The following is a 14945-nucleotide window of genomic DNA, read 5'->3' as shown; positions in this document are numbered from 1 at the left end:
ATATACAGGGAGACTGGCATCCCCAGCTCTAATGGTGGAATATACAGGGGAGACTGGCATCCCCAGCTCTAATGGAGGGATATACAGGGAGACTGGCATCCCCAGCTCTAATGGAGGGATGTACAGGGGAGACTGGCATCCCCAGCTCTAATGGAGGGATACACAGGAGAGACTACATCCTCGGCTCTGAAGGAGGGATATAGAGGGAAAGGTACCATAATGAGACAGACAGAGCCTTTACTCAGTTTCTGCAGACCATTTCTCCTACGTCCAGTGTTATACCATGGGACTTATTTTTACTTCTAAGATCTCACAGAGAAATGGGCTTTTCAGCAACTACCAATGCATGGGAGGGCACAGCAAGTAATAAAAGAGCTTTGAGAGGAAGCCATTTGGAATGTCAGCCATCAGACATTATGCCAGGGACAGAACCCTCTGAAAAATGTCATTTAGCAAGAAGAAAGAGAAGAGGTTTGAAAGGCAGGAGGAGAACTAAGGAGGGCCTACAGAGTACAAAGGTGGCACTAAGTAACAAGAGAGGGTCAGCTGCTCTTTGTCCCAGCGTCTCCATGCTGTAGGCCACGGTTCAGCAACAACAGAACAAATGCTCTGTAGAGAAGGCACAGTATGAACGTGCCCTAGGAGGCTACCTACACAAATGTTAGGGTCCTGATAGAATTAAAGTTGGCAGGGACTTGTGATCAAGTCAATTTTATGGCAAAGTTCCTGAGGCAGCAACCAAAAGTAATCGAACAACCAAAACCAAACTACAAGATGAGAAGTCTTGTCACAGAGAGCGCTATGATGGGACAGCAGGGAGAACAGTCATTTTCACAAAGGACCCAAGGAGTTGGAAATGCAAGCGCTCAGAAGAGAAGGAGGCAGGAGGATGAGAACAAGTTCCTGGCCAGTCAGCATTAGAAAGTGAGACCCTGTCTCAAAGAACAAACCAAAGTAAACCAAACATGCAAACAGAAGAGCTGGGAATTGGACAATACTAGTAAACATGGCTTGGAGGCATCTGCTGGAATCCCGAAGCATTAGACTCCCAGAAGCCAGCAAGTGTTTACTCTCCATCCCTGTGACATGCACTGGTCTGGGTATCCGCAAATGCATACATACACACACACACACACACACACACACACACACACACACACACACACACACACACAAATGCGCACATGCATATTTCCTTAATCTCCTACAAAGAATCCCTTAGATGAACCACAATGACAAAAGCCATTCATGGGACTGACAGGCAACAACACAAGCCAGCATTTTGTTAATGGTGTAAGAGGATTCAGCAGCTGTTACCTGAGGTATGCACGCTAGACCAATATGAAGTCACACCAGCCTAGGAATGTAGCTAGAGTAGGGGCCAGGCCTGCTGGGGCCTTATCTTTCGTCTCTAGCCCTTGGCTGTCTTGAACCTCAGCAGAAACTGTTTCTAGTCCTGCACAAACAAAACTGTCAAATTCCATTATTTTGTGTCATTAGCACTGAAGAGACAACAAAGAAAACAAAGCCAAGCTTCCTGAGGTCAAGGAAAGAGAAACCTAACCTTGAGCCACCTTAAGGTATTTCATCTGCCAGATTTCCTCTATACCACGTAGGATTCTTGGGTCAGGCTGCTAGACATGTAATTACAATAAAATAGAAGAGGATGCTTTCTTTAAAGTGGTCATGAAAACAGACTTTGAAGCCACTTCACCTAAATCCTTTCCTGTATGGCTCAGCCCATAATCTGGCTACAGTCTCAGGTCACGCTCAGCTTCATGAGCTAAGGCAAGAGGCCAGGCTGGGCTCTCCTTGCAGGGCACACAGGCTTTCAGGCCAGGGGCTGCACTTGTTCCTCTGTAGAACAGCTTCTCTTAGCACACAGTTCAGATGTGTGCTGAGATGGTGACAGTGGACTTGGCAAGCTTGAAAATTGGGGACAGATCACTTTTAATTATTGCTCTATTCTGGAATGTCTCCAAAGACTCATACCTTGACGAGCCTGGTCCACAAGGCTAGTTAGTACTGCTGGGAGAAGGTAGGCGCTTTAGGAAGGAGGGTCTTGCAGAAGAAAGGAAGAATATGGTGGCAGTTCCTAGAATGGATTATTTAGATTTCCAGCCCTTCCTGCTCTCACTCTGTGGCTCAGGTACCATGACATAAGCAGCTTTACTTCAATATGTAATTTTGGCCAAATGATGAGGCTAAAATAGCACAGAGTGAAACCCCTGAAGCCACGGCCATAATACATATCAGCTCATAAGCACCACATAAAGAGCAGAACATGGTAGTGCATGCCTGTAATTGCTGTGCTGAGAGGTAGACACAAGAAGACCTCAGGGACTTTCTGGTCAATCAGTAAAGCCAATCAGAATCCCAGATTCAGTGAGAGATCCAGTCTCAGAAAATGTAGAAAATTATGGAGGAGGACATGCGATGCGGTATCAACCTTTGGCCTGTACAGGTACAACATGTGGGCACACCCACCCACTAAATTCTCATGCATACATGCATACACCACATACACATATAGAAAAATGAGCCCATACAAAACCTAGAATATATTTGGACGCTGTAAAATAAGTACATAAAACAGACAATTCTGTTTTAAAAGATATAAGATTATGGCATGCAACAGGAATTTCAGGCATTGTTGTTATATGTCTGAATGTGCTTTTATGACACTTCTTGCTCTTTTCCTCTTCAGTATTAACAGGAGGTGAACAGAAAATGAACACATGAAACCAACAGTGCAAGCAAACTTAGTCAGCATTTGCTGGTCAATTGCTTTGTGTCCTGACTTGGGTTGCAGCAAGAGAAAGTCTTCGACACTGCTGCCCTGTGTGCTCTGCCCCTGATGAGAGGCAGCACTGGGTGGCCCAGCGGGGGGCAGGACTCCATCAGGGCTTCATCAGTCTCCTTAGCACATGTGATTTCCTGACTGAAAATACCGTAAGCCAGTGCTTAATTAAAAGAAAAAGAATCAATCAACCCATTAAAAACAGCCAAAGTAAACCCAAATGATGGGATAATTTAATCAAAAGACAGACATTCCTTCACCTGCAAAAGCTTGAGATGCTGCAGCCCCTCTGCTATAGGTGTGGGCAGGTTAACGTCTACCTGGCCATCCAGCCATCCCTCCCTCCCCCTACATTTTTATCCATTAAGAGCCACAGCTGAAAGGGAGGCTCAGCCAGGTACACGAGATGGTGACGATGCCACACACATTCTTGGGAACATTTTCAAATGTCGTCCTGTATGAATATGTTCCCAGTTTCACTTGCGGCTCTAGGCTGAAGTAAGAAAGAAGATTCTTCTGGGGTATCACTGTCCCCTCCTCCTGTGCAAATCTGGACTTGTGTACAATTGTATTGATGTGTGTCTGCCTTGGCCTCTGTTGGGCTGTCAGTCCGATGGATAGACGCATATTTAAGCAGGACTCTAAAAATTTGCAACCTCATGTATGGTAGCACTGCCTGTGACACTCAATAAATCATAGCCCTGAGTAACAGCCTATCGATATGAAAAGATACAGATGACAATAACTGCACCTTAAGTCTCAGTAGTCACGTGGTCAAACCAAGCAAGGTCTCCCAATACTTTCCTAATGAGACCCCGTGCCAGTTCGTACTTTAAAATTCCACAAATTTAAGTGAGGAGTTCCAGAAGATAAGACAACCTGAAGTCTGAAACCTAGCAAATGCCACGATAAAACAAAAAACTATAATGTGTCTTTCCAATCAAGATGCTGCAGAGTTAGCACTCATCTTTCTGCTGTCCAACTTCTATCCAAGACCTGGAGAGGAGCTTCACTATGGAAGAAGAGTTCCAGGACACCCAATTCAAATACTCCTCTCCAGGACAAGCCTTGTCTCTGGATCAGGAACTCCAGTGTTAAACCGGAAGTTCCTACTGCCCCAGAGAATTGTGTGGCATGAACTTCCTATGTTGCACCAGGCACTGAGTACAGTCATGGAGACAACAGTGAGATTGCCATATTAATCACAAAGGCAATTAGTGTTAGCCAGGGCACAGGACCCAGGAGAGCATATATCAGAACCATTGTAAGACATGTCTTCATTAATGCAAAGGAAAAATGTGTGTGTGCACAACCTTTTAAGTTAAATGTTTCATGTTTTCTTCTTATTTTCAATCACAAAAAAGCTACACTAATTTTACATTAAAGTCTGGGCAGCTCTAGTAGCCAAGCCTCACATTTTAGAGACATCTGGCCTAACAACGCTTTGTTACAACAGCCTTCAGCCCATGCTTGCTGGTCCCCCTCCGGCCATGATACGTGCACTGGGTCTGCATTTGTTCAGCATTTCACATTCTTCATGGCCTACTACTTTATTCCTGTTCAATCCCTTTCCATGAGGAGTGGCCACCCTGATGGCAGGCATTGGTTTCTCCCTGGCACTGCAGCACCACAGCACTGACTGACAACAGCCGAGTACTCAATAAATACCCCGTGACTCATAAAAGAACACACAGCAGCCAGGCAAAATGCTAAAATCTAAATAGAAACTTACTGTATGCATTTCAAGTATATCGTTTCCTGGTTCTGATGCGCTTACTGGATTTGTTTTACACCTTTAAAGTAGCTGTGTAAACTACTCTTAAAAACTGAAGCCTGCGGTAAAGAGGCAGGCATGCGTGAGTAGAGAGGAAGCTGATCATCTATCTCACGTGCTGTATTCTAACAGACTGGTGGCGTCTCTTCTGAGGACAGAGGAGAGAAGGAGTGGATGAGAGGAATACCAGGACAACGTGGTGTTGTTTCTTTCCAACTCATCATTTTCTTCCTCTCCTTTGTGAACATAAAGAGATGATAGTTCTCTTTTAAAAGAATCAGCCCATGGGCAAACATTCCCGGGCACCTCTGGCCCTCCCCACGGCTCCGACTAGTTTACTTCTGGGTAGTACACTTCTCATTATGCTCATTTGCACTCTATGATTCTCTGAAAGGAAATGAAGAGTCTCCTCAGGGCTCCTAAAACACCTGGGTGCTTTCTCTAACACATCTGCACAAACAGAGCCATCAAGACACAATCCCATAATAATCCAAGAAGACCCATTTCCTTGTAAATTCTACTCTGGGCAAACTGAAGTTGTGAGGAAGAAGAAAGGAGAAAGATGGCTAGTGGCTTGAACAGACAAATGCTTCTGAGCAGAGGGACCTCACCTGCTTTACAACAGTCACTGTCCCAGGCGCCATGGCAACCACGGAGGCCACGGCAGCAGCATCGTGAGTCTCTGAACCCAGTTCAATGATCTGCTGTAGGATATTCACAGCTGTGGGGTCAAGTCGATCACCTATGGGAAAGAAGCAACAGGACATCATTAAGCTCTCTGCACTGAATGGCATCCGAGGGCAAACTGGCCCCTAGACGAGAAGACTGTGGGGTCTACCTATTCAGAGAATTCATAGATTCTCACAAATTCTTATTCAGATAAGAGTACTTTACAGCTCACTACATATTTCCTATAAGAACTGCTCAAGGCCTGACTGAAACCATAGAGGATGGCATGATGGTATTATCACTTGGACACAAAAGCAGAAATATGCCTCAGGCCATTGGGGCAATGACATCACAAACATGGAACTGAAGCCCAGATGACCTGGATCTTGATGTGGTTACACAAACTGCCCTTCGGTGTCACTACTGAGGATTACCAGTTGACATGCTCAAATGCAGAGCTCCTAAGGGAGGATGACAGGCAGTGGAAACATGCCGAGTGGCAGGCAGGACACCCAAAAATGTCTTACTTATTCAGCCAATGGGCTTCTGAACTATTAACCAATTTTAGCTTGCTGTTGTTTTAATCTTGTCAAAAGACAGGGGCCCACATCACCAGGGCAGCAACTTGGCACACCCCTCCTACTCTCTCTCACCATCTGCTGCCCATCTGTAATCCTCCTGAGCACACCCTCACCCAGACCATTAATTTACTAAAATGGAAATTACTGCTTGGTCTCTGTGCTTCGTAATGCCATGAAGTGTTTGCCAATGTTTACACCCCCATGCATGGCTTTCTGCAGGCCTTCAGCCAACACAAATCAACCAGTAAGAGGTTGGAGAAAGAGGATTTGACATGATCAGAGCGGTAGGTAGAACTGGCTTAAGATAAAGGAGGTGACCTGCATATGCTCAAACACACCACATAGCATCCCCCATCTACAGCACCTCTGCCTAGACCTGGGGCATGACTCAGATGTGCCCTGCAGCGAAACACCCTAAATTCTACATACAAAAATGTTTACTTTGGTGAGTCACTGAGGTTAGATTTTAATTCTTCCTCCATTCCCCTCCTCACTGCTCATTATCCAGCCCAAGCTTTGGGTCAGCCAGGAGCCGTGGTTCCCACTGGGAATACAGATAAAGAAAACAGATAAAGCATAATCCCTCCCTTAATCCTTCCTGGGCTGACAAGCTCCTGAGACCCATGTGTAAGCAAATCATCCTAACACATGGTATTGGAGGGCAGTTAGGGGACAGCATAGAAAAGTCTGGTGGGATCCCAGTAGACAACATGCAATCTAAGTGCTGCAGATGGTGGTGAGCTAGGCAGAAAAGTGCCATGAGGGGACCATAAAATTGAGCATATACCTATGAGGAATGCAGCCTATGATAATAAGCGTAGAATTTGGTCTGCACGACATAGCCTGGAGGCAAAAAGCAAAACAAATAGGCAGCCAGGAGGTAGAGAAGGAGGTCTGGCCTGCTGAACTACAGAGGAGAGACAGCATCACTGACAGACACTGGTGGGCACGTGGGCACATGTGCATGAACTCTCCAAAGAAACCCACTGGCTGGCAAGTGCATGCGCTCACGGATGTTCTGAGACACTGGAGGGAAGTAGACGTGCTTACATACACCCCCTAAGAAGACACTAATAGGCAAGTGAGCATGAGCTCATGGTTCTCACAGGAAAGACATGGGTGGGGAGAGTGGACATGTGTACATAGATGCTCTAAAGAAAGCCATTGTTGGGCGAGTAGAAATGTGTCTGTGGACGCTCTATGGGAAGACACTGGTGGGCAGTGATCATGGGAGATGCAGACATCACTAACCACTGAGACAGAAACCCAAATTCAAACAAGGACTCAGTAGTGAGAGTCCTGCTTAACACTATGGCCTTGATTCTGGTAGAGGCGGGGGTGTTGCAGCCCCAGTTTGCTCTAGCCTGACAGGCAGCAGCAATTGACTGATCAGAAACCGATGCCCATAGGTGTTTGGACAGAGCTTTCTTAGGACCAGGAACTGAGGACTTCAAGTCAGGGCAGGAGCATCCTCTTATTTCCCATTACCACTGTTCTCACCTAATGCTTTCCCATCAATCCTGCTTGCCTCACTCAGCCTCTAATACGCATGTGCTCTGGCACTCCTAGAGCTTTGGAAAAACTGTTTCCAAGTACAGTGTCCAGTTTAGAAATGGATCAAAAAAATTCAAAGTTATCACATTTGATTTAAAAATATGATCTGGGTTTTTGGGAAAATGGAGACAGATGAGTGATCCTGAGCATACAGGTGAGTTTTGGTAGTCCTGGGGTGACACACCAGTACATCACATCCTATGCCACCCACTGTTATCACCTGCCTGGACACTCTGGGATAAGACCTGTGACATAAAGGCCATGAGGAAGCATGAGGTTGTAGGTAGGGCTGCCTTGAGGTAAGTCAGGAGAACTAGACTCCAACTCTGTGACCTAAATGGAAGACTCAACTATGTTCGGTGGCCAGCCATCTACACAGCAGTTAAGTAAGAATGGCAAGACAGCCCACACCCGAAGTTGCTCTGGAAATAAGTCTGAGCTATGTAGGCCCCACTCTGGCTAAGTTCATTCTGGAGCATTTACAGGGAAAGACATGTTGGCTTATTTATTACATAAAGAGCATCACTGAAGTGAGGAAGAAAGCCAGGTGTGTCCTTACCACTCTCGGAGGTATATCGCAGGTCCTGAAGTGCAGCTACAGCTGCTTGTGTCCCCTGAACATCTTCAGCCTCGGTGATGTAGAGATACTGGGTGGAGGGCTCCTCAGGAGTCTCTGTCGCTGGCTAAATAAAAATATCATGTCTCAGCATCCTTGCAAGGGACTCACAGCAACCCAAAATTCGAGGATGAGAGAAGCACGTTCAGGAGAACAGCACTAACACTTCACTGGCATTGCTCCCCCGAAGAGCCATCGGCTCCAACAGATGCATCACCCAAAGAGAACACTTTCTCTCGAGGGTCAAGACCTTACACAGACACTCTGTGTGGAAGCTTGTCGTCCCCATGCTCCGGGTGTGAAGTGAAGAATGTTGTTCACAATGAACACGCTTGAGTACCCACTTCTACAGGCTTCTGTCTCCTCCCACTGCTACCAACACTGTCTTTAATCTGCCCCTTATACTGAGCCTCCAGACACGCAGCTAACAGAGGCAAGGAACAGTCATGGAGGAAGGTGGAAAGGGAAGAATGCATTGTTACTTAGCACATGAAGTACAGGCCCTACCATACAGTGAGATCCCACTGAACTTTAGCTACTGACACACATCATATTATACAAAAAATGCAGAAGGGCATATTCTGCAATGTCAGAATTTGTGATCGTACTCCATGTAAGGTGAGGGCCATGAATCTCACCAATAAAGAATGAAAGGCAGAACTTTGGCCAAAGCATATATGAGCCAACATTGTGCTCTATCAACATCCATGAGTAACTGACAAGATCAGAGTGGCATGTAACTGCCCTTTCATAGTCAACTGGCCAAATTCAGTTTGGTTATACTTGTTTGACATAAAGAAACGCCAATAAATATCAAATGAAGGCAGAAGCTATTAAAAAGATAATTTCTTTAGAATAGCATTGAGCAATGTACTGGCTGGCTATGTGTCAGTTTGACACAAACTATAATTATCAGAGAGAAAGGAGCCTCAGTTGAGGAAATGTCTCCAGGAGATCCAGCTGTAAGGTATTTTCTGTTAGTGACCAATAGGGGAGGGCCTAGCCCATTGTGGGTGGTGCCACCCTGATGGTGGTCCTGCATTCTATAAAAAGTAGGCTGAGCAAGCCACGTGAAGCAAGTCAATAAGCCGTACATCCGTAGCTTCTGCATCAGCTCCTGATTCCAGGAGTCTTCCCTGTTTGAGTTCCTGTTCTGACTTCCTTCAATAATGAACAGCAATATGGAAGTGTAAGCAGAATAAACCCTTTTCTCTCCAACTTGCTATTTGATCATGGCGTTTTGCTGCAGCAACAGAAACCCTAATTAAGACAAGTGGGTACCAAGAGTGTATGATGTTGCTGTAACAGACCTGACCATGGTTTTGGAAGAACTGTGGAAGAACTTTGAAACTTTAGACTAGAAGAGCCATTGAGTGCTAAGAATTTAGTGGGATGTTCTGTAGGAGCTTGGAAGACAAAAATGTTGAAAACAGTGCAGAAGATGGAGGCTTGGCTTGTGAAGTTTCAGGAGTATAAAGACTATCAGGGCCACTGGCTATTTTAAGATTCTGTCATTCTGGTTAGCTGAAGCTGAAGAATCAGCTGTGATTAACAAGACACCAGAACTTCTAAAACAAAACTTTGCTTTGCTGAAATATTCAATGTTGGTCAGCTGGAGCTGTGAATTTAGCAGTAATTAAGAATAAATAAGCATTGCTGAGGTGAAATCTCCTAGAAAATGTTTCCTGAGAGTCAGCACACAGAAGCTGTGCTCCACAGACAACTAAGTACCTTGAGCCGGCAACCAAGCTGGGTAGTGGGAGAGTCAGCCACATGGTGCTGGTTTTGAAGGCATGAGGGGCTGTGGAGAACAGCTGAGGCTTAGAATGTGAGAGGCCAGGAAGGGCCGCTAGTGAAGGTGCAGCCTCAATAGCAGTTGAAGACCCAGGAATGAAGGAGTGAAAAAGACACTGAGGCTTGGCACTAGAAAGACAGCCTATTGAGGCTATCAGTGAAAGTGCAGCAGGAGAGCCAACCATTTTGGAGATCTCAGTTCAATGGGATGACCACTAAGAAAGCAGCAGCAGTGGAGTGGAGTCAGATGGAGCCTAGAACACAGGCTACGGCGTGCGTGTGCTGGCTGCTTGGAATTTGCTTTTGCTTTGCTTTGATTGTGACCATACTGACTTTTCCTTCGTGAAATAATCCCAGTGGAGACTCTGAATTTTAAAAGACTTTGTATTTTAAAGGAGATTGTCTATTCTAAAGGAACTGAAATTTTAATGTATCCAATTTTGTAAAGACTATAGGACCTTTAGTTATTTATGTTTTTACTGTGATATCTTGGTGTCATCCATCCCTGGGTTGGTGGTCCTGGGTTCTATAAGAAAGCAGGCTGAGCAGACCAGGAGAAGCAAGCCAGGAAGCAGCTCCCCTCCATGGCCTCTGTATCAGTTCCTGCTCTAGGTTCCTGCCCAGTTTGAGTTCAGATCCTGACATGCTTTGGTGATGAACAGCAATGTGGACGTATAAGCTGAATAAACCTTTCCCTCCCCAGCTTGCTTTTAATCTGTGCCGTTTTGTTACAGCTACAGAAACTCTTACTAAGACAAAGAGTGCACTACCCAACTATAGACCCATGTGTCTTAGCTTATGAAAGAGCTGCTCTCCTTCTGAGGAACCCAGGTAATCATGACATTCAGTAAGGCCTGTGTTCTCTGCAAGGCACTCCTAGGAGTTAAGTAAAATCTAAATTGCCAGGCAGCCAGTGTGTTATTCTACTGGGGGCCGCCCTGTGTCCAGCTTCCTCTATGTTTAGCTGTCTCACTTCGAGAGGCAGTGCATTTTTTTTTTGAGCTGGGAACCGAACCCAGGGCCTTTCACTAGGCAAGTGCTCTACCACTGAGCTAAATCCCCAACCCCTGCAAGTGCTTATTTTTGTGTGTACTGTTTTGTGAGGGTCAAAGCCCTACTAATAGCTCGACTCTGCTGGAGGTACCTGACTTAGTGAGCTTTCCACCATGAACTGGTATTCCAAGTCTGTCTCTTTAATAGACAACACATTCTGTAGCATGAACTTGAGAGTTCTGGAAAATAATCATGGCACCATCTATGGTAATGAGACACTGAGCCTGTCCTCAGCACCTACAACACAAAGGGCTTGTCTGTCACACAGGGACTCCAACATGTTACAGTATTCGCTGTCAGTTTTTCAATCTATCAGCCTACTGCATGATTGACAACACCAAGGGTAAACTGAGTCAACAATGGCTCAAGTCAAACAGCTTATAGATAACACAGATAAGTCTAAAGACTGTAATCCCTAACCCTAACCCATTAGTTGTAATTTATAAAATGCTTCAAATACAAATAGAAGTACAGAGAAAGGAATAATAAAGCTTCACATATCGGTCACTCAATCACCTGATTTAAACAATTATCAACTCACAATCAGTTGTCTCACCTATTGCCCCACATCCTCCATGCCATGCTTTTAGATTTGTGAGGGAGTGTCTGTGTGCATGCCACATGCACATTTAGAGGTCAGACAATAACTGTGGAGTTGGTTCTTTAATTCCATTTTACATGGGTTCCGGGGAACAAACTCAGGCTATCAGGCGGGTACAGGAAATGAATCACACATCGTGCTAATCTTGCTGTGGGTCTACCACTGGTAGCTTTGAAGCAAATCAGAACCATTGTTTCCTCCACAAGTATTTCAAATGAGGTGAGATGGGAATTTTCCACTTGTGGGGGCCACATTGATATCCCAAAGCTTTTGGAGTTTACAGCATTGTGGATTCTGATTATTTTTGTTTATTTTAGTTAGGGATTTTCATCATGTAGATGATGGTAAATAATAATAACAGTAAATCACATGAGTTTGGAGTTCTTTGATTCCAGGTTGGCGCTGAGGCTCCATGTAGCTTAGGCCTATGCTATTGTAACATCTCAAACGATGAAAACACAGTTCCATTTATATACAGAACGTTCTCAAGAGAACACTGCTCAATTATAGAATACACAAGAAATGGTTGCAGAGATTAAGCATAGTACTGTGGCAAGCACTCTGAGCAGACTGCAGCACTCATCGGCTCTTTGACTTTGGCCCTAGAGTATCCAGCAACACACTGTTTCCATAGTTACTTGCTTCTGACTTTAGTGAAAACCCTCTAGTGTTTCCAAATGAAACAAGATGCTGGCTTATGGCCAACACAAATACTTTTGTCCTCTTTAGGAGCATCCACTACATTCTACTGAACGTGTCTAAAAGGTGAACGATGCTGTCTGTCAGGCCTTTTGGCATCTGTGAAGATGATTATTCCATTTCTCCCCTGGTTCATGGTTAGTGGTATTAACATATGTTCTTCCATGGGGCCATGCTTTCCTCACACTCCGAAGTAATCGCCACACAGTCATGGTGTTTCATTATTCCTATGTGCTATAAACTGTTTCAAAGACTTTACTCCTGACTGGTTATAACCAGGTAACCTCTAAATCCACTATCAGCTGGAGGTGTCTGTGATTTCCAGAAAGTGATAAATCTTGGCAGTGTCTGGAAACATCTGTAATTGTCTCAATGAGGTGCAGAGAGGTAGGGTGATGCTAGAGGTATCTGATAGGAAAAGGCTAGAAATGCAGCTAAACTTTCTATAAGGTCAAGAGTAGTCCTCCCACAACAAAAAGTCATGCAGATCAAAACACCAACAGAACGGAGTCTCAGAAGCCCTGCCGAGAATGACTGCAATCTGTCCATTGTAGTAGCATCTGGTACCTGAATACTTGGGTGGCTGCTGATGCTCATAATGGTGACAGATTCAAATTCCTTAGGGAAACAGCTAATGGGAAGGACCTGGAACCAGGGAATAGGGCCCCTTCCAATTCTCTCTGTGAGGACAGCAACAGACCATTTGCCTTCTACTCTGCTGGGTGCAACATCTAAAACAGGGTTTGTGGGCTGGAGAAGCCAAGACAACATTCACAAAAATGTCTAAATTCAACCCAGAATAAATTCACATTGGTGGCTCAGATCTCACTCAGAGGGACCCAGAGCCCTGATCTGGAATGGCTGCCGAGGATTTCCAAGGAACACTTCTGGTGATCTTGAGGGCTGACTGTGCCCAGCACCTGGGCTCACCTGACTTGTCACCTGTGTTTCAACATGTTGAGATCAGACCACACTTAAAGTGTTACCTCCCATTTGGGGTCTCCATCAATCTCCACTACCTTCAAGCCATGCTTGTTCTTCAAGTGTCTGTTGAACTCCCATTTGGTTCCATACACAAAGCTGCAAACAGGACACTTCAGACCACCTGCAAGCACAGACAGGCAAAGAGAAGTTTTTAGACCACAGAAGCATGCTGTGTGTCTCCTATCCACATGTGTGGGATCTATAAATTTAGTACATTATTTTTTTCTCCAGCAGCCACAGTCACTCAAGCTTACCTTAGTATTGGAATACAACAGCAACCACACATCAGCTTTTAGAGTAGAGATTTTAGAACTTAATACACTTTTCTTATTTACTGAATAGGCCTTTGCAGAGAGCCTAATACCTGCTTGATATTTTAAATGCCAGAGAGAAATGAGCAACATAATCCCCTTGACCAACTAGATTGTGGCTAAAATCAATCTTCCATGTTGTTATCTGTAAATAACATTTTTTAAGTCACTAAAGAGCAGTGGCTGATTTGTTCATCTCCTTTGCTCCCAAATGCTTAAGATCAGATGCTCAATTCTTAAACCCCTTCCAAGAGAAGCTAAGTCACAAGGATAAATTCTCCTGTGACATTCCCAGTAAAGAATAAATTAAAAAGCTGGTCACATCCTGAAGTGTCACTGTTTATTGAACCAATTAAATTTTGCACATGTTCCAGGAAGAGTTTAGATGTTTTAACTGGAAGTAAAACTCAAGGTAAGAATAAAAAGAACACCACCAACAAAACCAACCCTAAGGTCACAAAAGAGACTTTCTTTCTAAAACTGTATCAGAAGCAGTACTGAACACTAATCTTGTAGCAGGAGATGCAAGCTCTAGCCAGAGAAAGCCAATTGCTTTCAATTGGTCGAGGTGTTAGATGACCAGGTGTTAGCTCTCTAGGCTAGAGTTGGGTCTCCACATGGGACTGGAACCAGACAGTAGATACCCTTACCAGTGCCTCCTGCCTGAGTTTTTGCAGCCTGCTGCTGACTATTCACTTCCAGCAGCTCATGTCCCAAAGGTGAGATTTCAGGCCTCACCCTCTGTGCCCTGTGTTTCCCCTATGGATAGCCTTTCCTCCCCAATCTCATCCTTGAACTTAATCATGAGAACAATGAAACTTAACCTTAACTTCATAAGGAGGGCTTGCTCTTCCCTTCCTCTTTAACCAGCTCTCCCTGTGTTCTGTTAATCTTGGAAATTCAGTGTTCCTATCTTGCTTGTTCTTTTAATCCTGCCTCCCACCATGGCAAACTTCTCCCGTACCCAGCACATGATCAGATCAGTCAGTAAGCCAATGAACACTGTATGTCATACTTCTATAACAGTAGCAGCAACAGTGTGATGGCTATTTTTGGCTGTCAACTTGACTATTTCTGGAATGAACTACAATCCAGAAATGAAGGGCACACTTGTGATCCAGATCTTGAAGCTGAAAAACACAGGCTTTTAATCCGGATCTTGGCTTGGATAATGCATGCTTTTGATCTGGATCTTGAGGCATAGCTGCCATGAAAAGTTTGGGCCTAGGCAAGATGGTACATGTCTTTAATCCTAAGAGACAGAGGCAAGCAGATCTCTGAGTTCAAGGCCAGCCTAGGGCAGAGCAAGTTCCAAATAAAGAAAAGTTTAGGTCCAGGCATGGTGGTACACAACTCTAACTGGGCCATACCTTCTGTTGTAGGATACACAAGGACAGTGGAAAAGGAAAGGTTGGTTCTTCTCTGCCTGCTTGCACTTACTGCCAGTACATCTGCTGGAACCTACTCCTTCAGGTCTCCAGCTTATACAAAGGACCAGCTAAAACACGT

The 14945-nt window shown here is 44.8% G+C and overlaps 1 protein-coding gene across 4 annotated transcripts in view; it reads right to left on the bottom strand.

Moving 5' to 3' along the window:
* Zfat (zinc finger and AT-hook domain containing) overlaps positions 1–14945 on the bottom strand; it is a 178537-nt gene that overhangs the window by 12248 nt on the left and 151344 nt on the right. For 3 of the 4 annotated variants that reach the window (XM_032884972.1, XM_032884974.1, XM_032884975.1), the window contains 3 exons: positions 13128–13246; positions 7938–8061; positions 5186–5316 (listed from right to left, as the gene is read on the bottom strand). In XM_032884972.1, the coding sequence (XP_032740863.1) occupies positions 5186–5316; positions 7938–8061; positions 13128–13246 (374 nt within the window). The remainder of the gene's footprint in view (positions 1–5185; positions 5317–7937; positions 8062–13127; positions 13247–14945) is intronic. The other variant, XM_032884973.1, reaches the window with a different exon arrangement.

Source organism: Rattus rattus, chromosome 14 (genome assembly GCF_011064425.1).
Source record: "Rattus rattus isolate New Zealand chromosome 14, Rrattus_CSIRO_v1, whole genome shotgun sequence".
In the NCBI taxonomy this organism is placed as follows: Eukaryota; Metazoa; Chordata; class Mammalia; order Rodentia; family Muridae; genus Rattus; species Rattus rattus.
This window is presented reverse-complemented; position numbering and strand designations above follow the sequence as displayed.